The 26,137-nt window shown below is 40.1% G+C and overlaps 1 protein-coding gene across 7 annotated transcripts in view; it reads left to right on the top strand.

Annotated features, from left to right (window-relative positions):
• The window catches only part of MYLK (myosin light chain kinase), a 190,430-nt gene that overhangs the window by 33,191 nt on the left and 131,102 nt on the right, over window positions 1–26,137 (top strand). For all 7 annotated transcript variants that reach the window (XM_077934968.1, XM_077934977.1, XM_077934971.1 and 4 more), the window contains exon 2: window positions 14,279–14,451. In XM_077934968.1, coding sequence (XP_077791094.1) covers window positions 14,287–14,451 — 165 coding nt within the window. In that variant the 5' untranslated portion in view covers window positions 14,279–14,286. The remainder of the gene's footprint in view (window positions 1–14,278; window positions 14,452–26,137) is intronic.

Here is a 26,137-nt window from a genome sequence, read left to right as displayed (position 1 = left end):
TTAAAACTTATTGTACTAACATATATGAAGTTCTTAATTAGACAGATGTATTCTTTGCAAAACAGATAACAAACTACCGGTAATCGAAGTAGAGATGAATTAGGGTGGGTTGATATGGGAGCTTTCAATCTCTGTCCATAGCCAGAAATTGTGTGCTGCTGCTGGTGAACTTGGGTTGAGAAGTCCCTTAAACCCAGCAGGATGGGGATGGGGAGTTCAGTATGTGCATCTAGGGGCAGAACCTATGGAAAACACTCTGTTAATCCAAGGCGGGTTCTTGGGACTACCTGGGCCACCTCCCTCACTGCCTAGCTCCATGCCCTCTTTGCTTGCCTGCAGAGATGTATTGCCCTGGCCCACCCCAGCTACGGAAGGCACATGTCTGATAGTTAAGTCTTTACTGACAAAAGAAGCACTTGCAGCAACTCTTGCGGTGCTCTAGATGCACACGTGCACACATGCCACTAAGCAACAGTCCACCACAGATCTGCGCTCTGTGGAGCAATTGTAGTAACAGTGAGACCCCACCCCACCTGCCAGCTTATATAACCCTCCCCTGATGGTTGTGTGCCTACAACCTGAGACTTCTCCTGCACGGAAGTCGTCACTACTCTTCCTGCTTCAAGCCCTTCCTGGTTTTAGGGTTAGGGTGAGGAGATTGTCTTATAGAAGGCAAGCTGGCTCACCGCGGGACAGCTGCAAGAGTAATTCTGGCTATACACAATTTACACCTATAAGCACAACCCTTGGAACCAAGCCCTCATGTTATTATGCAAGTTGCCTGTTGTATACACGTTATGTGGAGAAACTTGACCTTGTGAATTGTCTGTCAAACTTGGCAGCATCACAAGTGCAACTATTCTAGTGGAGAATGACACTTGGTAGGTGGGTAGCCAGTAGTCACAACCTAGTATGCTTTCTAATATGGAAACTGGTTAGGATGACTTACTTGAAAGGAGGTGAGGCAACAGTTCTATACAGAGATGGTGGGAGCCATGCCTTGATCAAAAAAGGTGATGATGACCTTGAGCAATTGGTCTTAGATATTATTTCAGTGCTGTGACCCAGTCTCCTGACCTGGTTACCGGCATATAGCTATCAGATGAGCATGACATACCTTAGGCTTAGTTCCAGTGAGATCAGATATAGGTAGAAATGCACTGCCAGCCTTCCAGACGTTGCTCCAGAATGTGTCCATGGGCATCTCAAATTGGTTCCATGTGATCTCTTAAGTCCTATAGAGCAAACGGAAACATCTTTATGCACAAAGGAACAAATATATGTACCGAAAGGCTATCAACATAGTTAAAGATGCCTTCATTTTTACTTGGGTACCCTAGTGTGATGCTAGAGCTCAGCTTGCCCATGGTTTCCATATCTTTGAAATGCAGGTTGCAATGCCTTCCCCCTGCATGCTTTCAACTGGCATTGAGAGGTTTAATCCATTATTGTGTGTAAAGGGCTTTAAGGCCCTGGGTTGGGTAGAAAGTGCTATTTAAGAGCTTAGTGGTGCTATTATTAAAGCAGTTTATGGAGCTTACAGTCATTGACTACAAGGCTGAAAACAAGTCTATACTCAGTGGCAAATTTCAGTTTGTTCAAGAAAGACTGGTCCTCCTGCTGTGCTGTTATCTGCCTGGCATTGACTTGTTTTGAATATATGTACCTTACAAGAACTGTTGGAAAAGAAATTAGCTCTTTAAACACAGGGAACTTCAAGTTTTTTCAGGAAGCTTCCCCTTTTCTTAAATATAGCTGAGCTCACACAATATCCTGACAAAGAATCTTTTCCCAAGATGAACTGGGTAATGGCACATGGAGGTAAGTGCAAGTAGTCATATTGGGTGAATTACAGAATTGCTGTAAGGCTCCAAACTCCAAGTAAAAGATCCTGTGTTGAGGGTTAGTTCTCTAAAATCAGATATTCAGACAACATGCAACTGACATTTACGGTAAAATCATTGTTGATTTTTTAAGGAGTTGGATTATATTTTCTAGGTGGATGCCTTTATAATAAGGAGATTTAGCAAAACTTAGGTTGTTCCTGCTTTGTGAGTTTTCTCTACAATAATGAAAAATGGCAGTGAGATGCTTGCAGTTGCAGACATTACATGTCTGTACACAACAACTGGGCTTAACATAGTGCAGTTGGAATTTAAATGTTCTCAGTTTGCACTCCACCCCCCAGCTGTCAGGACAGAACTATATGGGAAGGCAACAAATCTGAGCATTTAGACATTAATATATCCCAATGCATGGAGGGAGAAGAAGCAGGAATTTCATTTTTTAAAGCAACATGGGTGAGCATGTGTACTCACTGTGAAACCAGCTGGCCTATCCACTGGAAAATTTGGTTTGTCACATACTCTGGGACTCATACAGTCCTGCAAATGTCCAGTCTGTCTAGGGAAGGCAGCTGATGAAGAGACAGGATCCCTGCACCTTTAACAGTGGTCATGTAAGCTACACCTGCTGAAATGGCAGCATATTAGTTAAAGGTGCAGGAGTGCTGACCTCTTTTTCATCTGGCCACCCTAAGTGTCTGCAACACATAGCATTATTTTTGAGCCAAAGAGCCTTAAGTACAGATACCGGTATTTCGTTTAGTGAGGCTTCTTTTTTGTTGTTGTTGTTGTTGTTGCTTTCTTCAAAGGGACTTCCAGAGGTGTGATTTCCTTAGTAATCTCAGTGCTTTTTGCATGTCACCAACATATTGATTGAGACACATGCCAGGCATCCAAAGCATATCTGCACAAGAGACTAAAGCTAGTTTCATAGTCATTCGCTTGTCCTAGGAAACTTCGCATTTCACTCAACTAACAATTTCCGGTAGACTTTGGGAGAGACTCTGATGGTTAAAGAGATATAAAACTGGTGTTTGGTGGTTTTATATGCCTGTACAAGTCAGGTCAAATGTGCTGCTTGCTTTTAGTTCATTTCTACCATTCTAGCAATAGCTCCCAAACTGCTGTCATGACAGGTACTATTTCTTTAAGATATTGCCTATTTTACTACCAGGTTTTCAGCTACTATGCTGAGGAACCTATGGGCCAATTCTCTGCACATTTACTTGGAATAGGTTCTCCAGGGCTTACTTCAAAATAAGTGTGAGTGGAATTACCACTTAGAAAACATGTACGTGATGGAGGAGAAATTCAATTTGTTTCCACTCAAAGGCAAGGCTAACCTAATTGATACCCTGAAACACAGCCATCTTTTGAAATTCACACTTCTTTGAATTTTGCAATGCAGTTCTCCGGCAAAGCAATATGTACAGAAATGCTTATAATTGCTGTAAAGTGTGCATATATTAGTGGAAATAATATACAAAATTGCATTAAATTAGGGGAAATTGTTTTGCAAAAATGTGATATCAGGGCAAATTGCATAGAAAAATGTGTATTAGGGGAAACTCACACTAAAATGCTGATAAATTTTCGTGAGGATTTTTTTTAAAATGCAAAGACTGGAAAATGAGATAACCTGAAATTGAGATTCTCCCACTCTCGCTTTATAGTTAATCACACTGATCTCTGTGGCCTTACTTTTGAGAAATCATGCACCTTGCTTGGTCCAGAAGCACCCTAAACCTCAGTTTCTGGTCTGTGAAAATGAGAATGACTGTAATCTACCATAATGGTAGCAAGATAGCTGCTGTAACCAACAAGCAGAAATTAATGCACTGAAGGAATGTTGCCTATTTTCCATCCCATCTCAAATGACATCTAACTTTGTGGTGAGACAAAGGGAACCAATGCAAAGTTTCCCATGTTCCTGCATGAAACTCAGGTGTTTGCTTGGGAAAGAATGCATGAAGGGAGGCAGTCTGGAACTGGTAAATGGTACTGGGAGAAGGAAGACTGAAGCTACACAGAACCACCACCAGAAGTGTGTATTCAATGGGCCTTTCCGTAGTTAAGAATAAATTCTATGTATTATAAGATGGGACATCCGGCATAATCACTAAGACTTAAATTGCCCTATAACATCTTCAGATTGTTTCCTCCTTCTGTCATTGTGTAGAATCATAACATATGGTTCTGATGCAGCTGGAGTATTTGCCACCACAAATGCCTATGACTCCCTCCTCGCTTCCCTCTGGATTCTCATGTTCTGCTTACCATATGGATCTCCCACTTCTTTCAATTTCCATTCTGCTTTTATAAAATAGCTCTTGAGTATAGAAGATTGCCTTAAAAATGTGCAGTGTGCTTCACATTTCATTTGCTCTTTTAAAAATTATTTTAAAGCTAGCAGCTGTACTTTTTTCCTCCTCTTTGGTCAATACTTGATTTGCTACTTCCTAATCTACTGTTTCAGATTAGGCATGCAAGGATGTCCTGGTTTAAAATTCATTTACAGTACTATTCAGCTGGGTAGTATTCAGCTAAAGGCTCACCCCCACTTACTTTTTGCCCTGTGCTTCCCAGGCACAGGTCCACACTTTCCCAGTCCTTGTCCAAGAGCTTTTTCTTTTTCTTTTTGCCCTGCCACTTTCCCCAGGAAACCCAATCTGCACCACTGACTTGGAGCAAAGAGCCATTCAGGTTTTCTTTGACTTGCTGTTTGCTTTCATGGGGGAAGTGGCGGGGAAAAGAAAAGTGCTTGGACAAGGACATGGAAAGCCCAGACCTGTGCCTAGAAACATGGAGCAAAGTTAAGTGTGGATGAGCCCTAAGTTTTATTTGGAATAGACCCATTGAAATGAATGAACATGGCTAAGTAGGCCCATTAATTTCAGTGGATCTAATTTGCCCTTTATGTAGAACTCAGTGGTTTAATCAACATTAATACATCCATGTAATTTGCACTTAAAAATCCAGCAATATCTTAACCACTTCAGGCTTGGCAGAGAGATATTAATAGTGGAGTTCTTATGCATGTCATTGTCTACTCAGAAGTAAGTCCTTGAGTTCAATAAAACTTACTCCCAGGGAATACAATTACAACATAAGATTGAGCAAGAAAATACGTTCTTTAGGAAGCCATGGGCAGTGTAGCCATACCTGCCACGGTTTCCAGTTAGAAAAACAGAGAACGAGTTCTGTTGCCCTTTCAGCCCCATTGGGTATAACCACCTTTGTTTACCTACATTAATTTTCTTTTTTAAAAAAAAAGTCTGTGCATGTGCAGCCATGTTAAAAAATGGTATCTAAAATTGAAAATTGGAGATGAAAAGAGTGGTGGCGCCTGATAGACTTGGCACAAGGCTACTTTTAAAATCAGCTGTGTCTCTGCCAAAGCACGGAATTGACAGGTATGTATAGCTGCATTCCTAGACTACAATTCTGCTCTCTGAAGAGTGATGGGGTCTGTGCACGAGACCACTAGATTCTTAGAAAGATTATAATACAGTGCATACATCTGTATGTATAATGGTCGATTCCTAACAAGGGGCCCTGAAATTGCACCAAAGACTACTTACTTGCTGCATTCTGAGTTTTTATAAACATGGGTGAAAACATAATAATAATAATAATAATAATAATAATAATAATAATAATAATAATAATTTTTATTTATATCCCGCCCTCCCCAGCCGAAGCCGGGCTCAGGGCGGCTAACAACACTAAAACAGTGCAACATTATAAAAACATTATAAAAATTAATTAAAATACAAATTGATGGCAACATGCTTTCAAGGCCCTTCCTACAACTTTTATTATTACTTGTCAGCTATAAACTTAATTTTTTTGAAAAATAAATAAATATATATTTCCACAAGCCTGTCACCCTAACACTGACAGGATGTGTTATGGTGTTACACTTTCCTTACAGACATGTTACTCGAAAGAAAGTTGTAAATTCTTCTGCTATAACTCCATAAAAACCTCTGAAGTGGTTAATAGTGTTGCAACTTAGAGATTCTTCCTATCCCTCTAAATCCATGTATGAATCTGGCATGTTGAAGAGCTGAGGAAAAATAATTGAGAGATTGTTGTGTCCCTTGATTCAGCAGCAGTTTTATAGATAAAAGACAAATCTCCAGGTTTCAGCTTGGCAACTCTAGTAGTAAATGTTCTTAATGACATTTTATATTGCAGTCCAGAGGGAGGGAAAGAAGGTGGCTTTCTTGAGGTTGCACTGTAATAAACCACACAAGTTTTACCAGGGGAGCCTTTCCTTGTTACTAATCCTAGTAGAGCCATACAAAATAGAGCTTAGACGGACAATGCACCAGGTGGCAGTCATTTGACCTTACCTAAAGTAGTGCAACACTTAATTGTTCAGCTGATTAGCATAAAGAAGTGTGCTAAGAAGGGATTGCAGCAGAGAGAAGATGGGTGTTTGGTATGCCTCAAAAGAGATTCTGGAATCATTTACAACGTGTAGTATCGGGATACTTTTTATGAGGCAAATGTTTAAAAGTGCACCTTTTAAGAATGATATACGGTATTTACTTGGAATCCTAATTGGGGAACAGATGCTGCTTTAAGAGTCAGAGCGTGGAGTGTCAGATTAGTAGAGATAGCACAGCCATGAGGCAGGATGAAGTGCCCACCTCAGATAGCAGAAGTGCAAAAGGCAGCCTTCCGCCACCAAGGGGGAGATGTGGGGTGTTGTTGTTCGTCTCCCCTACCCATGGGCAGAGAAGCCTAGTGGGCAGCAATGCTGAGGGCACCCTGACTCCCATCAAGCTCAGCAAGAACTGGGGTGTGACTGTCAGAAGTGGGGGGATGCAGTGGGGGAGCAGAAGGCAGCATTTCCTGTTTTGCCTTTGGTAGCTAAATGGGATGGGCCACCCCTCCAGATATCTTCTAATCTCAGAGCACTTGATTCCTTTGTGCTCTGCAGCTGAGCAGATTACGCTGGCTCTCTCAATAAGCCAAGGCAAGCTAAGGCTCCTCCTGTACCCTTACAGTTGTGTGGAAGTGGGAAATTTTTGAAAGCTGCATGCAGCTTGTCATACAGAGGTGAGTGAAGCTAAATCAGATGAAATGCTTTTGTCTTTCCCATTGTTAAAGGTAGAGGTAGTCTTGTCCCTTTTGCAACTAGTCGTCCTACCTTGTGGGTTTAAAGTAACCAGGATAAATAAAATTTCTAGCAACATTTTTGCTGAGTTTTCTAATATATGTTTGGGCCAAGCAGGCCCAAATTTTGTTATCAACATTTTGAATTGTGAAATACAGTAGTTACATATATAAAAGCAGCAACCAGTGTGTTTTTCTTTCCCATTATTAAGGAACAATACAAAACAGCAGCAAAAATCCACATTGCAGTGCTGTGGAACGAAGTATAATAATGATAGTAATTATAATAATAATTATATTATAGTAATTATAATAATTATAATAATAATAAATAATAAATTTAAGCTGTAAACACAGGCTGCATCTAAGTTCCGTCTTTCACCTCTTTTTCTGACTGGGGCAAAGGAAACCTAATGTAATCAAACAGCTATGTAGGAAGCCGACGGTACAAATTTACCTCCTGCCACAAATTTATGGTGAGAGCAGCTAGTTATGACTTAATCTTTTCGTTTCCTGCCTTTATTTCTGCATGTAGAGAGGCTGAAAGTGAGGGGAGGGTGTGAAGGCAGCGGGGCCGGGCTGCAGTTTCCTGACAGAAATTGCTTGAAATGTGTTCAGCTTGTCTCAGAATTAGAAAGATTATGGCTCATAGTGTGAGAATTTGTAAGGATCTGTGTTCTTTTTAGAAAGGATTATGTTGTGCATCTGTATTTTTTTATCTTTTTGTGTGGATGTTGTGCCATATTCAGCATTGTTATTATAGTTAACATACTTTTTGCTTGAAGACAGGGTTATCTAAAGAGCTGCTGTGAGGAAATAATCTGCTATTTAAAAAATGTCTAGTTCAGGGGTTGTCAGTCTGTTTGGAACAGTGGACGTATTATGAATATTGTGAAGGTGGGAGTGCTTGTCCCAAAATAGCTGCTTTGGGGTGGGAGTTGTGGCCACAGCAAACAAACAACTGTGTGCTTGTGATGGTCTCTCATCCTCTCATCCTTAACCAAATTAAGACAGGCAGGAGAAATGGCCAACCAGGGAAGAATGTGGATGGCAAATAGAAAATTGGAAGGTTTGCTGGCAGATAGGGCCTGGCTACGGAAGTAGCTAGGTACGCTTAGAGATTTGGTAGGCAGGATAAACCTGTTTAATTTTCTGAGGAAAAGGTCCCCAAAAGGGGATAGAGGTGCTTTTACCGGAAGAGTAAAAGTGGAAAGCCCCATTCTAAGAGGAGATAATTTTGACAGAAACACTTCTGTTGTGGATAATTAAAAGTAAAGTTCTTCTTTCAACCTGAAACAGCATTTTTGACAGAAAATAAGTACCGTGCTTTTAATTGTGACACTTCCATGCTTTTTATCCCTCTTTGAGTGCTACTTAATAAAAGTACAGTTTTCATTTCCATCATGCCCCATCTTTAATTTACACCTAGGTGAGGGAATAAGTCGTCACAGGGAGCTTCACTATCAAGAGTCCTTGTGGGTTTATATTTTACCTTAACACATGTAGAGAATCCCTGAATTCTTTGTTGTTTTAGGCAGCGAATGGTCAAGATTAAATCAACCCAGTCATGTTGCCCTGCTCCCATCTTCACTGAGTGTGTCACTATGCTTACTAAAGGAGATCAGCTACATTTTTCTTTCTGGTCCTGATTGTGGATATCATACAGTGTTGATTTTACACATCTACACCCATTGATGTTGTTGCTTCTAATGGCAATAGGGAACAATCTCAATACCAGGAAAAATATACAAGGTGGTCACACCACACTCACTCTCGTTTCACATAAATTGCTTATATTGCACTGTAACTTTCTTTCTAGCAGGCCTGGAGTCTTGCTTTCAACAAAAATGGTTTAAGAGTGCCAATTGTGAATTCATAATTAAATTTTGAGCAAGTCCACCACATATGTAAATCTGTGCCAGGGATTAAGCAACCTCTCTAGCATAATGGTGGAGTAATGTGCTGATGGTACATTATGCGTACAGGCATAATGTACCATCAGTGTTAGAAACTGAGATATGAAAGCTAGAAGCTAAATGGCACCTTAAATGTAAGTTATGGGAACTGCAACCGAGTATCTAAACACACTTTTTATAAAAAGAATACAAAGCTGAAAATGAATGAACTGCAGCTAAAATGTTTGTTAATTTTTCACATGGTCTAGTCCTCATCTGAAGACTACAAAACTGCAGCTGGAAGTGGGGAGCCAAAAAATGTACTCCTTTCCTTCCAGCAGTGCCAGTTTTAATATGAAATCTTAGGCATAGTACTGCGCCCAGAGCTCAGAAACTGCTCACATTAATGAAATTCCCTGTCATGAAATGTGCCTAAAACAATGGGAGTTTCGAACGTTGTGTATCATCTGTAGACAACCTTTATCATCTTCAAATTCTGTGTTCAAATCAGTTTCCCATACCTGTTGGAGGTTAAACATACTGTCTCCATCTATATCAAATACCCAGTACAGTGGTGCCTCGCAAGACGAAATTAATTCGTTCTGCGAGTTTTTTCGTGTTGCGAATTTTTCGTCTTGCGAAGCACGGTTTCGGAAAAGTTTTGGAAAAGCTTCAAAAATCACCAAAGTCTTCAAAAACCTCAAAAAAGGCTACCACACCGCGTGCTATGAGTTGCTCCTCGAAGTCAAGTCGCAACTGTATTAACGGTTTTAAGAAAAAGGAAACAAACTTGCAAGACGTTTTCGTCTTGCAAAGCAAGCCCATAGGGAAATTCGTCTTGCGAAGCAACTCAAAAAACCAAAAACCCTTTCGTCTTGCAAGGCATTCGTCTTGCGAGGTACCACTGTAGATAGGAGGTCAGATGCTTTTAAACTAGATTTTCTGAAACAGTTTTCTCTTGGTATTGTTTGTAAGGATTTTCTTTATTTTAAAGGCTAGTACCCATGTTGTTGTTGTTGTTGTTGTTTAGTCGTTTAGTCGTGTCCAACTCTTCGTGGCCCCATGGACCAGAGCACGCCAGGCACTCCTGTCTTCCACTGCCTCCCGCAGTTTGGTCAGACTCATTAGTACCCATGTTACATTTCCCATTTTTATGACCCTTCCACGTTAGAACTCCAGGTGATCCTACATGGGGTCCCAGCTAAGTTGTTCAGACTGCTTAGTTTCACCATGACTGCAGCATCATGTGCCTTGGACATGCATTAAGAGACTGTGCCCTGGTTTTAGTAACTCTGCTGTAACTACTACAAAAATGAATGTTTTGGACTGGTGATGTACATTTAAAGTTTCCCTTGAGAATTGCCTGCTTTAGAACTGTAGGCATTACTTCAGTACAGTGGTACCTCAGGTTAAGTACTTAATTCGTTCCGGAGGTCTGTTCTTAACCTGAAACTGTTATTAACCTGAAGCACCACTTTAGCTAATGGGGCCTCTTGCTGCCGCTGCGCCGCTGGAGCATGATTTCTGTTCTCATCCTGAAGCAAAGTTCTTAACCCAAGGTACTATTTCTGGGTTATTGGAGTCTGTAACCTGAAGCGTATGTAACCTGAAGCGTATGTAACCCGAGGTACCACTGTAGCACATTTGAATCCCTTATTTGGGATTTCTGACACCTTTTCCCTTACCAAAAGCAGCCATAGCAGAGGAAATCTAACTCTTCCGCCCCATACTATTTTCTTTCTTAAAATCAACCCCTCCCCCAGCTGCTGTTTATATCATTATTAAAATAACATCTATTTTGGCCAGTGAGGAGTAATTGTTCCTGATTTAAGACTACAAAATAGGAATCGTAGGAATAATAGCATAGAATAGAATTGTGGGGTCTCTTCAATTAATAAAGAAAACAGATTAGCATTCCTTAAAAAGAAAAGAGGAACTGGAATACGAGACATGAGGCCTTTGGCAAGTCTCCATCTCACTTTACATCCGCCGTGATGGATATGCTGTCATGAAAGTGACTGCATTGCATATTTGGGGATGGCTAAACCTTGGAATATGATTTCTTAAGAAAAACAGACTTGGCAGAGTGGAAGACTGGAATATAAGCCTTCTCATGTGAAGTTCCACTCACCCTCTTACTTTAAAATTATGGACATGAGTATGCATTACAGAAGACTCCAGAGTTTCTATCCACTAAAAGACACCTATATGCTGTATTACTGATATTTCATCCATTGAAGGTCCTAGGGTGCAGGTAGGGTGTAGGTAAGCTTATGGATAGGGACGTGGATGGCACTGTGGGTTAAACCACAGAGACTAGGACTTGCCGATTGGAAGGTTGGCGGTTTGAATCCCCGCAGCGGGGTGAACTCCCGTTGCTCGGTCCCTGCTCCTGCCAACCTAGCAGTTCGAAAGCATGAAGTGCAAGTAGATAAATAGGTACCGCTCCGGCGGGAAGATAAACGGTGTTTCTGTGCATTGCTCTGGTTTGCCAGAAGCGGCTTAGTCATGCTGGCCACATGACCCGGAAGCTGTACGCCGGCTCCCTCAGCCAATAAAGCGAGATGAGCGCTGCAACCCCAGGGTCGGTCACAACTGGACCTAATGGTCAGGGGGTCTTTACCTTTACCTTGAGGCTTATGGATGAAAATATTTTTTCTTTCTCAGGTGTGGGTAATGCACTGAATTTTTCAGTTAGCAGCTGGTGGGTGGAGGATAGCAATCTTTTACCTAGATTTCAGAGCGCTCATGGAGAACTTGAAAATGGAATCCAGGTGCCTTTATGCATTCCTTCCTGTAAGCCAGATTCTATCCCATTCCGGCATTCCAGCCTTTAGCATGCTTGTCCTCACCCTAGTGTCACCTCTGTAATAACTTAGCATTAACAACCTGTGGTTGTGGAGCCCCTGGCATTCCTCATGACAAGGCATGCGATAGCTTGGAGAAAAGCATTGGAGCTATAGTTGTGTGTGTGTGCATTCAGATAGGGGGAAACAGAGGCTCTGATTGCTCAGCTGCAAGGTTCTCTAGGTTTTGTGACTGCACAGGGCAGAATAGACTAGGTAATGTTTAGTAATTGTACTGTGACTTTTGAAAACAATTATATGTGTGAAAAAATCAAAGTGGATTGTCTACTTTTCTTGGGACAGTCTCATGAATGGGATCCAACTGTGATCTCAGACTTTTATTTTACTGGAAAAACAAGAAGGGAAATTAATTTCTTGACTTAAGGTCCACATTTTTCCTCCCTGTGAACTAGTGCTTTTGTCCTTTCCCTAATAAATTGATAATTGCCTAAAACTGCACAAAGTTGTTGATGATTATTTTTTGTGTTGGTGGCTATTGCCTTATAAATGTCAGCAGATGAGGACAGAGGTGTCGCTTGCTGTTTCACATACATTTCTGAAAGTATTGGACATGTAACATGCCAGAGACCCCCACCTTTTCGTTTAATCGTTACATAAGTCTTGTTCATTAAAAATTCATCACTTACCCTTTTTAATGACGTTGTACAGTATTGAGGTAGAAAACAGTTTTCAGCTCGAGGTTCCCATTCCCTTGTGGGAAACCTTCAAAGGGCCAAAATTGGCAAAATTGGATGAAGCAATGAACATAAATGTTAAATTTGTACAGTAAGCTAATCTGTATACTCTCACATCTCCTTCTAACTTAAGCAAGCAAGCAAGCAGAGTTATCAAAGTTCAAGGACACATTTGAGTTAGGCAAAAACACACTGGAACAAGGCAGGGCTTGAGGGGGTGGTGGCCTGGGGAGAGCTCTGAAGGCTTGATAGGCCTCAGGGGGCTTGATTTGGCCCCCATCCTTGATGTTGACGTTCAGTACACCCGGTGTCACCTGGATAAGGCCACATTCACACACCATACATTTAAAACACTGATATCATTTTAAAAAAGTTATGGTTTCCACCAAAGAATTCTGGGAACTGAAGTTTGTTAATGGTGCTGCGGCTCCTATCCCCCTCACAGAGCTACAGTTCCCAGATTCCTTGTGAAGATGGAGTGATTGTTAATCCACTCTGAGAATCATGAAAGAAGTTGTTAGAGGCACTTGGGGCAGTGGCCATTACATACCTGAATATAAAAAGAAAGTTCCATTGGTGTGTCTGCTTTGCTGGCATGTAGATATCCAGCTGCTTAGTTACCCAGGTGGCCAAAAAGCTTAATTTGTGTGGTATTGCATCTTTTAAACATTTTAACCTCTGTTTTCCTTTTTAAAAAGAGATTCCTTCTGCTCTTACTGTGGCAAAAACCTTCATCAAAAAACATTTTAGCAGCCGTTCTTCTAGTAGGCCTAGATTTCCCTGCTTGCAAAAGGCAAGAGAGCCTTGAAGTCAGTGCAGGATTTAAGAACTGCATTACTAAAATTTGGTAATAGGTGCTGCTAGACACTTGAGGGACCAACAAGTAAATTTAGGGACTGAATGAGACTGAGAGCAACAAGAATAAAAAGCAAGTCAGAGCAAGGTTCAGTGGGGTCTAGAATTCATACTGTTGACGAGTAGTGCCACAGCAAGGCAAAAACTGTATTTGATTGTGTGGAGATTTATAAGGGGATTCAGTGGCTGGTATGGGATCACTATGACTCTGACCTAGCAGACATTAAAAATCACAGAGAAATAATAATCTGCAGCTTTCCAAATGCAGCTGCATAGTTGTTTTTGAAACTCCTTTCCTGATGATTTGCCATCACATTTTGTGAAATTAGTTTGTATAATCAGTGAAAAGAAAAGGCACAACTACTGTAGGCATAATTCTAGGCTTTTGGTTCATTTCCCTTCCCCATTGTGAGGCTTGCTGTTGCAAAATTGTTTATAGTACAGTTAATTCTTGTCTGTCCTGTCCTGGAAAAGCCATATAAATGGAGACAGTCCATCTTTAAAACCACACTTTTTGTCTAGACGATTGTATTTATTTATTACTGATGCAAGTAGTTTTCAGGTTGCTGGATTCCCCTCCACCCCTTTCCCATTAAGCTCTTGTGGTTATTATTTCATAGTTGCTTTAGCTTGGTTATTCCTCCAGTTTTTCACACACAAGGAGGGATCAATTATTTTATGTGTTCGGTTTCTTTTAAAAAAAATTCTCATTGTTCTTGCAGCCAAGGGGTTTCTAGAGCTACGGTGTCCTTTTCCTATAGGTTTAATGTCTTCTTATTGGGCATAATACTGCAAAAGTTGAGCACGTTTAATTTGCACTGATTTGGATGAAAGAGATTTAACACTTCAGTGTTCTGAGAAACAATTGTCTGTTTTCAGCTTTCATCCTACTTGTTTCTCCCTCTGAAATAAATAAGACTTGGGTATTTAATTTAATTTTCTCTGTGGTTTGACAGTGTCCCTATAAAAGTAATAACAGGCATTTGTACTTCCTTGTTTTTCATCTGCTTTTAAAGCTCTTAACATGGGGGATGTGAAACTGGTAACGACTACTAGGATCTCCAAAGCCACCTTGACCCTGGACCACTCCTCTCTAAAGTCTCCTACTCCAACAGAAGCACCAGCGTTTACTTTACCTCCAAGGAATATCCGGGTGCCACTTGGAAGCACAGCCAGGTTTGAAGGAAAGGTAAGGCAAGCTTTCTGGGTGGGTGCTTGGGGCAAAGGGGGGCAAGAAAGTATCCCATGTTGAACTCAGGAACATGGAGGGACATGATCACAGCAGGAAAAAAGTACTCAGCAGGAGTACTATCCACCAGTGTTGTGCACTTGAGAAATTGGAAAACAGCCATTCTGAATTAATCATTTACCTGGCAAGAGCCTTTGGTGCACAATCTCAAATGACCTAAAGGCGTCTCTTCCTTGAATTAAATATATGTGTAAAAAATAATATGATTGTCTACAGTCTGTTATGAGCAGCTCAAAATGAGCCCCACCAGTATGTGAAATAGTAGGCTGCTCACTATATGGTACTTTAATGTTTATGTTTGTATCCCATCCTTCCATTGAGCTCAAGGTGGCATCCACAAATGTGCATTACCTACACTATAATAAGCATTTGAGGTAGGTTAGGCTCAGACGGGGTATTCCTAGCTAGAGTCCACAGTGATAACTACTACACTACTGTTTGCCCACGTGTGACTGTCAGCTGATCCTAACACTGAGTATTATGCTTTGCATTCGTGTTCTTTGGAAATATATGTACCAGCATATTTTGCCATATGAGGGTTTGTCATCATGGGTAATTTACTACTATACAAGTTTCATTCTCTGCTTTTGTAGACTGAAAACATGTAGGTTCAGACAGTGACTGGTCCAGTGTCATCCAGTGAACTTCATGGCTAATCAGAGGCCAACTTAAATTTGTTTTAAAATACCTGTCTGAAACTACTAGCAATGCAGCTTTCCCCACTGATGATATTCCCTTTAAAAGTTACACAACCTGTCCATGATATGTAGAGATGGAGTCACTATTTTACATTTTGGATTTTTTTGTTTCAGTAGGTTTTGCAATCACACCTTTGTATCCTAAATTGTCCAAGACATAACACTGTGTATGTGCTGTTCAAAACAACATCTCTTTCAATATTGCAGCAGCAACAACAGAGAAGTCCCTTTTAATAACTGGCTGCGGACCACTTGAATGGGGTATATATTTCAACTAAGAGCTCTAGTTGCACGCATTTCACCTGGGCTATACTTTGGCAGGTTCTACTGTTAATAAATGTGCCCTGTTTCAGTTTGCCACAGATGCTTCTACACTTGAAGACGAAGAGCTTTAAGAATAGTATCTAGTCCAGAATTATGTTTCAGAAAGTCTGAAAAAAATATATTCTAATTTCGGGGGGGGGGGGCGGGCAATTTCCACCAACACTTTGCTTTTCAAGCAAGCTGCAGCTGTTATTTCCTGGTAAAATACTAGCTCAAACTGTGTTGTATCCGACCAAATCATTGCAGGAGCCCGATGACTTTCACCAGCACAACCTAAGTTCCTTTCCTACGCTCTATATGCCCCTGTACGACCCCCCCCCCCATCAGCTGTAGGAGTTCCCCAACCTGTTCTGCTTTGTGAGCAGAAGTTGTTTTGCTTGTACAATGGCCTATTGGATTCACTCCTCTGATAAGTATGTGGAAATTAGTCCCATTTGACATTAATGGAATGTCTTCCAAATAATTTGTTTCCACTTTATTGAATGAAGGTCTGGGGGTTTTCCATATTTACTTTTATTTATTTGATGATTGCTGTTCTTCAGGTAAAACTTCTCAGGGCTGCTAAGAATTTTAAAACAGTAAGTCCATAAAACACTGGGTTGTATCCAGAGCTGTGCAAATAGAAGGCAAGCTCATGCAGCGGATTTTCGTCCTTCCCCCTTCTGCAGCTTCCTGAATTCTCCACAAACACCTCTTCATATGGTTGTGTGGGGAGGGACCTACCAAACATTGTGTCATCCAGTGCTCAAAATGGGAAGAGGAAATTACTTAAAATGGTTGGGGGGGATTTTCCACTAGCTCCATTGTTTGGTAGCCCTCGCTAACTATGGAGCAAGGTTAGACATCTTTGACTACCTAAAGTGGTCTAATAATGCTTCAAATGTATATGCTTCAAATGTATAATGCAGATGGGATCTGCAGTAACAGATCAGCACAAAGGCTTCAAGCCCAGATCTTTGCTTGCTCTATTGGATTTCTGTTTATGTGGAGAATTTTTTAAAAAACATATCTTGCTCTCTGTATTCTATTTGCTTACTCTGCCTGTATGGAAAGACCAGGTGTGATTATGTCTAAGGTGGGGATTTGACTTGGGATTGCCACATTTGACTAAGTTTGTTTTAAATTTGATTGATAGCATTTACTGAAGTGCAGCTGTTACGGTACCTATAGCTATACAGTACAAAGTTTCCTATCCGAAAAATAAGGAGCAGATGCTTTGATGGATGGTTACTGATACTTGGCTTAATCACACAATATAAATATTAAACTCTACTTGGGCTAAAACAAAAATGGCTAGACAGGAAATTTTCTTCAAAGAACTCTTCCGTACTGGAATTTATGTTATCAGAAAGAACAAACATTTTGAGACTCCAAGGCAGGATATAAAGTTGATATTGTAAAGATCTTATATTCTCATTTTAAAAAACCTGATAAAAATCCCACAGAATCAGATCTCTGTTATTTTTCCCAGTGTACAGTATATGACTAAATAATTTGCATGGAAGCAGAACTTGAAAGAGAAGAAAAATGCAGAAGTTAAAGTGACCTCATAAATCCAGGGCAACTGAAGTAGAGGTGAAGAACAAAATACTGTGTATCTTTTAAAAAAAGCAAAAAACTACAATCTTTCTGATAACATGGATAGTTTCTTTTTAAAGCAAGATGTGCAGTGTGTCTTTTTCTTCATTAAGAAATTTCTCCATGAATTTACTAACAATAAAAGGAAAGGTTTTGTGTTATTCCATGTAGAACATGATGTTGTCTCTCCCTAAATCCTGGCCCGGGGGGGGGGGGGGAGTTATTGTTTTCATTTGTTACTATGTTATTTTTGTGTTTCTATATTGTAAACCGTCCTGTGATCCTAGGATGAAGGGCGGTATAGAAATTTAATAAATAATAATAATATGCTTCTGAGCTCTTTGTAACTGTGCAGAATAAGGAAGGGGGGAGCTCATGACCCTGAAGCTCATGCATGTAATGCTAAACCACAGTTTAGTGTTACATACAAATTAGATCAGTGCATATGAAAGTGCAAAAATGACCTCCACAAGAGACACAAGGTTTTTAGCTATGGCCTGTCTGCTTCCTTGATATTGGGAAATTCTTATTGCTGATATTTTAGATGACAGAACCATGGTAAGTTGCCTTATGGAAGTCCAGTACAGTGGTACCTTGGTTTATGAACTTAATCCGTTCTGGAAGTCCGTTCTTAAACCAAAGTGTTCTTAAACCAAGGTGTGCTTTTCCATAGCAGCGGGGGACTCAGTTTACAAATGGAAAACACTCAACAGGAAGAGGAACATGTTCTGCTTCCAAGGCAAAGTTCCCGAACCAAAACACCTACTTCGGGATTTGCAGCGTTCTTAATCCAAGTTGTTCCTAAACTAAGCTGTTCTTAAACCAAGGTATCAACTGTATCATCTTCTTTAAACTACTGTTGTCAGTAATAGGAGCATTACATGTAGGGATGCCAGCTAGCCACTGTTTTACTGGTCCTGCTACCTCACAATGACGGGTACTTTTTAAAAGGACTGGTTGCAGACAACTAAAAAAAAATAATTTTTTAAAATAAATCTGACTGCTTGCTTCCAGCTTTGAGTGGGCAGCAGACCAATGCCCAATAGAAATTACAACTCTAGTGGATTTTTAAAAGATTACTGTATAGACAATGTGCATTCTGTCCAAGGAAAGAGAAATTTAAACCTTGTAGTTTCAAGGGAAGTACTGCAAAAAAAAAAAAAAAAAGCTAAGAAAATGACCACTAGTCCATAGTGTCTAGAAGCGAGAGCTGGGTCTGATACTATATTCCAGGTAAAGCATTTTGGAAGAGTCTTTAAATCAGCAGAATTTTTGTTTGTTTGTGTGTAATATTGCTTTAGAATGGACCTGTGAAAAGGCACCATTCTTTAGAATTTACAAGTGCAGCCTGCTACAAAGTTTTCTATTTTCTCCCTTAATGACCAATTGGTGTTCTGTTCCCAGTCATCACCACTTGGCAAAGTGAGATCACTATTAGAACTGAGATCACTATTAGCTATTTTTCCTAAAGGTTTTTGTACTTTTGAAAACCTTGATGTGCCCTGAAGCTTGACGGTACCATCTTCTTGCTTGTGGGTTGTGTTTTGTTGGCTACACAAACAACGGCACACGCAGCTGTACATTGGAAATAGAGGCATTCTGATCTATGTTTGTGCTCTCTGGCATGGGTGATAGCTTTAACTCCCTCTAAATCAGTAGGCTGTTGAGAACTTGATGCTAACCAGAACAAAGCTATCTTTGCAATACAGGCATTCTTTTGAAGTGTATCAAATGGGAAACCTTACACTGCTCTGAACCTGTGCCTGATATTAGGGCTGCATGTTGTCTCTGCCATGTCTCAGGAGAAAGACAGTAGCCTGGCTGTATGAGGAGGTATGAAGATGATGAACATGGTTCTTTTTTCCAGTCTAAAATTCATTTGTCATTCATTTATTTATTAGTTTGCTTAGTTTAATTATAATTTTTCTGGAGAGGGGGTACTTTAAGGAACCAGTGTCTCATTTATGCAACTGTGAGACATTTTTGATTCCTGCATAGGAAAAACAGAAAAATTCTAATGAGTACGAAATCTGGTGTATAGCCCTTGCTGTCAAATAATTAGTGTGCCTGTACTGCAAAAAGCTGGGTTACCAGAAGCCACTAGTAAATGATTTCTCAGTGCACTTAAAACATAATGCAATCCTCACCTTATTGTTCTTATAGTCCAGGACACCAACAGATGTTGCAAGAGAACCAGTATTATGGCACAGGCTTATAGCAGGCCCACTATAGGGACCCACTAAGCACGCTTATAGGGACCCACTAAGCACTTTGAGAGAAGACATGCTTCAGCTGTGCTTTAAATGCAACCTGTGTACAACAGCAGTTCCCAAACTTTTAAAGTCATAGAGTTGTTAGTTGATGTTTTATCATATAGCAAAATTTTGATACAAACTTATTTTTCCCCATTGAAAGTCATTAAAAATGGAAGTTAAATATTGTTTTCTCAAAACACTAGTGTTGCACATACATATCTTTGGCATAAGGACAATATTTTCACCTAGCACCTACATAGACACTGAACCGAATGACAGTAGTATTGATGATGGAGGGTACTTTTAAGCATTTGGACATGTTAAACATCAAGTTTCACTTCATTCAAAATGTTACTTTCCCCACTAATTTCAGAGAAATAAGGAACTTATTTAACTACGTAAACAAAAACCAATAACAAAAAACAGAGTAAGGCAAAACATTTGAGAACGAATTCAAAGCAGGTATTGTAAATCAACAATATGTTACATACATACATATGCTAGTTAGAACTTTTTTTTACAGTTGCAAAACCAAAAATGTCACTTGGCATTGAAAAAGAACGATAAAGTATAGCTCGGGAACTTAGATTCTAATGAGAGGTATGGGACTGTTTTGATTTGCACAATGTTGCTATCACTGGTTAAATTTGGGACAGCTGCAACCAAATATCTGGCTCTGCATTGAGGCATGATCTGTAGTTTGTTTTAGTAGCTAGATAGGCAGAGAACCCTGATTGTACAATAACAGCCCCTCTTTGAACGACTCTTCAATATGCACCCTCATTGGTTGTGATGCAGCAGGAGGCTATGAGGTGCATAACTTCAGTGATGGCACCCTGGCTGTGGAATACTCTGCCTAGAGAGGTTCATTGGTGTGAATCTTGCTGTTATTTGGTTCCAGGCAAAGGCCTATTTATTTCCCTAGGACTTTTATTATGTCTTAGCTTTAAGTCGTTTTTATGCACTGCAAATGCTGTATACATGCTTTTATTGTTGTAAAACATTACCTTTCTTGTTTTGAGCCACCCTGAGAGTTGCCTGTAAATACCCTGGGTTGCCTGTAAATACTAAATTGCCTGTAAATGCTAAATTGCCAACCTCACGTCACAGACTAAGAGATGACAGCTTATCAAAAGCCACCAGCAGAATCCATGGCATGATGAGATTTAACTGGGGAAACCTTTGGTTCATACAGCAGTCTTAGCCACCATGTTACACTAGGAGCTCAAGATCTTTATGCCTACTGAAGAACTTCGTAAAGCTTGAAATCTTGCAAAATTTATTTGATCTTTAGTAAAGATATTTTTTTAATTTTAACCTAACAACATTTCAACAGGGACATTGTGATTAAACTATCCGTTCCAAAAAGGGACAGAAGAACCCCAATTTTACAGCATAACACAACAGCTTATTAGTTTCTTTCTTGAGTTGCTTCTGGTGATTTTTTATTTATTTTTTGTCCTAGTGGGTTTTGCAATACAAACCTGCTGTTGTTCTTCAATAATCTCTCTTCCTGTGCCAGAGGCTTTTCCTGAAATGAATACTTGAGCATATCATAATTTTCCTGACAGATTCCTGAACTGATTTGATAAGCACTGAAAGTAGTTCCTGGATTATTTGCTGTGCTGATGCTTGGAAATAGCTTGTACTGAAGGACCTAACCTGCAAACATTCTTTTAGAAATTTCATAGAAAATATGTGTGGAAAATTGCAGGTGCCCTGGGCAGCTCCTCATGTTTCACTTGGAACTAATGCTATTTTATTTCACAAATTTAAATATGTCATGAGATAGTGCAGGCATGCAATTTTTGTCATCCACATTTAAGCATTATAAATTTCTAATGCCTGGTATATATTCTCCAGTAATTCACAGGTTAATTTTGGTTAAAGGCATTCTTAGTCTAATGTCTGACAGCTTTGCCCTTCTCTGAATGGGCAAAGTATTCCAATGTGCGTTCCCATAGACAATTGACATAGCTAGTCAACAACTCTCATGACCTGGTATCATGTGATGTTGCTTTTTAATGGGGGAGAATCCAGCAGCTAGCTGGAAACACAAAGTGGGAAATGCTGCAGAAATATAGGCACAGATTTTGCTCAGCCCTACTTTCTTTTCAGGGTTGGTCAAAGGAGGGTATAAAAGTTCCACCTGTTGCATAAATAAATGACATACTGCTGAGAGCTCTGTAATGCTTAAAAAGGAAGATAGATGTTGCCTGCAGCGTAATGATTTATCATGACAGTTTACCAAAAAGTAGCCTTTTGCTATAATTCTGTCTGAGACTTCTGCTAAAAACACAAAAGAGCATTTTTAATGTCTTGCATCTATGTGTCCATTATGAAGACATGCATTTCCCTCCAACAACAACCTTCTTGCAACTCAATTCTGAAAAATCTGGTATTCTGAAGGGACACAATTCTGTGATAAAGACCAAGCAAGCCCTATTTGGGAACAATTGAAGTCCTGTGCCTTTTAATATTATATATAACACTTGATTCTACAGCAGTCACTGAGCATTATAACTGTAGAAATGTGAGAACATGAGTGGTAAAAAGATCCTATACAGCTTTGGAAAAAATAGGATTTCTCTATTTGCCTTCTGTTTCAGGAAATTGAAACTTTTTGCCCTTCCATATAAGATAAAACAAGTGTTTTTAATTTGCAGGGCACAATTGTATGAGAAGTATTTTTAAAGTGGTACCTGAGTGCTTTAATATCTTCATTATAGCCTGTGAGGTAAGTTAGGTTGAGGTAATGGTGACTTGCCCAAGATTACCCAGTGAGCTTCCTGACAAAGCAGGCATTTGATCCTAGATCTTCCTCGTTTAGTAAACAAACTTGGCTCACCAAGTTGCAATTAGTTGCATTAGATGGACAGGGAATTAGGCATTCCCAGCAGCAACCACAAGTTGCAGCAGAGGTATAACCAGGATAGGAGAGGTGTGTGTTCCTTGAAGTTGAAGGATTGCAAGTGTGCAATCTGTACTTTTAACCTCTGTACAAATTCTCAGATCTTCTTTGTTCCATATGCGGGTTTAGGGTTACATGCGTATGCCTTAAATTGGCACTGACACATTGGTGGTATTCAAGTGCAGATGAAACATTTGCACAATTAAGGACTAAAGTTGAATATTTTTCCATCTCAAGGTGTTCCAGCCTAATCTCTAAATATGCATAGTGGAAGCTTAGTTAGCTACACCTCAACATCTTGATGTTGCTATCCTTATTTGAGGGTAATTCAGCATTGCAATATGGTGATATTTCCATCAGGGCAAGCATTTGGGTTTGCCAAATGGAACGATCCCTCCTTTCCTCCCCCTGCGTGCTGCTCTGGGTGTTCTCTGGAACTACCCAATATAATTTTTTGCAGAAAAAAAAGGGGAAGACAGTTGTGCAAGCAGACGTCCTGGGGCAGGGCTTCTGATGGGACTCATTAGGGGAATCCCACACATATATTCATGCATATTCATTCCAGTTTTGCTAAAAAGCACTTATGTAATACTGTATATTTAGTTGAGTCAATATATCACATCTGACTCCTACTTGCATGTGGTGATGACACATGACTTTGGGCCCTGAAACCATTGGGTGCATCCTCCTCTGGGGCAAAGCCTAGACAAGCATTGTGGCCAATGTATTGTATTTTTATTGTATTTGTATGCAACCAATTGCCATCTGTTGTAATTATGAAGATAGCTGACTGTAAAGCAGCCAGGGAAGGAAAGTTGGAGGAAGTAGGAAGTAGAAAATTTAAGTGTGGAGGAAGGAGTGGCCAAGGCGAATGCATCTGTGGTAGGGTCAGCTGCTGAGTAAAGAAGGCAAGAAAAGAAAGGTTAGAGGTGATGAAAGCCTAAGGAAGGTGTTGGATGAGATGATGTTGGCAATGGAAAGTGGGATTGTGTACCTTGAAGACAATATAGAGAACAATGGAGCAAAGCTAATTGTGAACAGGAAAAGGATGTCAGAACTAGCACTTGCTTGGAGACTTGAGCTTTGCCGATCATCATAGCTATGTTTTCTTGTACATACTTACCATTTGTTAAGAATCTCTTTCTAATTGCTGAATAATATAAGAGAATCTGGATTACACCAATTCCAAATCTCCAGCTAACTCCATTGTAATAATGATCCTATGCATACATTTTCCGGAACATTTTTGCTATCTCCTTTATTTGTGAGGACAGAAAAGTACTATAGTTCTAAAATGTCGTTTTGTCTTAGGACAAACAATTCAAAGCATGTGCAGCCACTTTTAATAGAATACTGAAATAGATGTTTTTGCTGCGTTCAGATTAATGTGCCATGGTGACTAATGGTAGAATCAACTTCTGTGCAAGAGCCCTACCAGTTTCTTGTAAGGAAACCTGGAAAACAATAAGATGATTGTCAACAATATGATTTGCAGCTGCTGTCTGCTTTTCTGCTAACAGACCATGTCTTTTGTAGATAGCTCATAAATACTTCACTGTTGGGAGTACTATAAATGTTGGCTTAGTTGGAGCTTCTCCACTCATCCTTGGAGTAATTTTTGTATTTATTGGAAAAGCCACAGCTTCCACAGTGGTGGTTCATTGCTTTGGCTTCAGGGGCTTTCCAAACGGACCTATTTTTCCTCTGCTGTTGCCATTCCTCTGCTGTTGCATTTTGTCAGTTCATTCATCTGTTACCTTAGTTAATGATGTGGAGTTTCTGTTACTTTATATGAGATGAGAGTGAAAAGCCATGAGGTGAGAGCATAGGATGTTCCCTTCACATTAAGTTACTTGAATAAGGTACTGCAGTAGATGGGCCAGGTAAAATAGAGCACGAGGGGACCAGTAATTAAGATTATAAAAGTCATTTGAAGCTATCCCAGAGAGTTTGTCTTGTCTCTGTTTCCTGCAGTGGAAATAGCCAGACTCCCTGTGGGTAGACTAAGGTTTTTAGCAGAGGGCTTTTCTGGGTAATACATTGTCCCTAAGCATATTTCAGAGCAATTATGGTGTGATAAGTACACAAATTGTGACCTGGCCTGACTAGCCTTCCTGATTGCCATTGAAGACTATGGTTTTTGTCCTATTGTATGATCAGGCCAGGAGCAACAAGAGGCAGAGCGTTCTTGATGGCTGGTTTTCCTTCCTTTGAAAATCAGTTGCATTTTTAGATAGTGGTTGAAAACTTTTAAAAATATATGATCTGTGGGTTTTAAAAAAAAAATACTTAAGGCCCATGGTTTTAAAATCTAAATTGTTAAAAATATTGTTTATGAGTTATGATTGAGATGAAATGCCCTCCTACTTTGCTGCTCCACCTGTGGGCGGTGAAATGGGAGACATCCCTCCACAAACAGCTGCCATTTGTTCCTCTAAAGGTTCATCAGGGTGACACTACATGATGTGTGGTGTTTCTGTTAGAAAGATTTCTGTGTACCAACAACAACAACAACAACAACAACAACTATTATTATTATTATTATTATTATTATTATTATTATTTATTATTTATACCCCACCCATCTGGCTGAGTTTCCCCAGCCACTCTGGGCGGCTCCCAATCAGTGTTAAAAACAGTACAGCATTACATATTAAAAACTTCCCTGAACAGGGCTGCCTTAAGATGTCTTCTGAATGTCAGGTAATTATTTATCTCTTTGACATCTGATGGGAGGGTGTTCCACAGGGTGGGCGCCACTACCGAGAAGGCCCTCTGTCTGGTTCCCTGTAGCCTCACTTCTCTCAATGAGGGAACCGCCAGAAGGCCCTCGGCGCTGGATCTCAGTGTCCGGGCTGAACGATGGGGGTGGAGACGCTCCTTCAGGTATACAGGACCGAGGCTTTAAAGGTCAGCACCAACACTTTGAATCGTGCTCAGAAACGTACTGGGAGCCAATGCAGATCTCTCAGAACTGGTGTTATGTGGTCCCGGTGGCCACTCCCAGTCACCAGATGTCATCATTCAGGGGCTGGGTGGGTTGGGTGAGATAGTGGCTGCCAGGAAGAATTGTGGTGGCAAAGGTATGCCTCCTGAGCATGTTCTTTCAGGTTTCAGACAAACAACCCCTAAACATGGGTGTTCCAAATAGCCATTGTGGCTAATAGATCTGTTTTCCATGAATGTTACTAGCCTATGGACTCATTACCTAAAACAGATGGATAAATCAATGCAGCAAAATTTACTTCCATTTGCAATGAAAGGGAAACAGAGCTAAGAGTTCCATGGGATGAAGTCCTAAAGCACACAGTTAAAGATGAGGTAGAGTCAGGCTACTTAGATACAGTGTTGACTAATAATTCAATAATGTTCTGATTTTGAGGGATTTTGTTAAAGACATTGCTGAAATTTTTCCTCTGCTACTTTGGATTGCTTGGGGGAAGATCTCAGTAGTGGCATTCTTCAAATGTGAACTCCCAGAGCAGTGATTTATTAGCACTGCTTACATATGGAATAAGAAACTTAAGCAATGCCAGATGTTGAGTCAAAATATGACAGCTTATGCGGCAAGCTGAAGCATGCATTTGATCCTCTCTCTTTCAATGCATGGATGATTTTGAATGAGATAGAGTTAATTCTCCTTTTGAGTTGAATGATGATGTTAATCTAAGCCATCTAGGATTCTAGACCAGGCATTGTTAAGCACTGGGAGCCATGTTAGAACGTAGGTAAATAGCCTCTTACCATATTTTGTTGCTATCAAGCATGCCGTGATTTTATCGTGTGCCATTTCTGGTGTCATATTGAATCTGGAATTTGATTGAAAACTTTAATGGATACTTAAGACTCATTGATGGCAG

Source organism: Podarcis muralis, chromosome 1 (genome assembly GCF_964188315.1).
Source record: "Podarcis muralis chromosome 1, rPodMur119.hap1.1, whole genome shotgun sequence".
NCBI lineage: Eukaryota > Metazoa > Chordata > Lepidosauria > Squamata > Lacertidae > Podarcis > Podarcis muralis.
The sequence above is the reverse complement of the archived record's forward strand: the minus strand, read 5'-3'. Positions and strand labels throughout refer to the sequence as shown.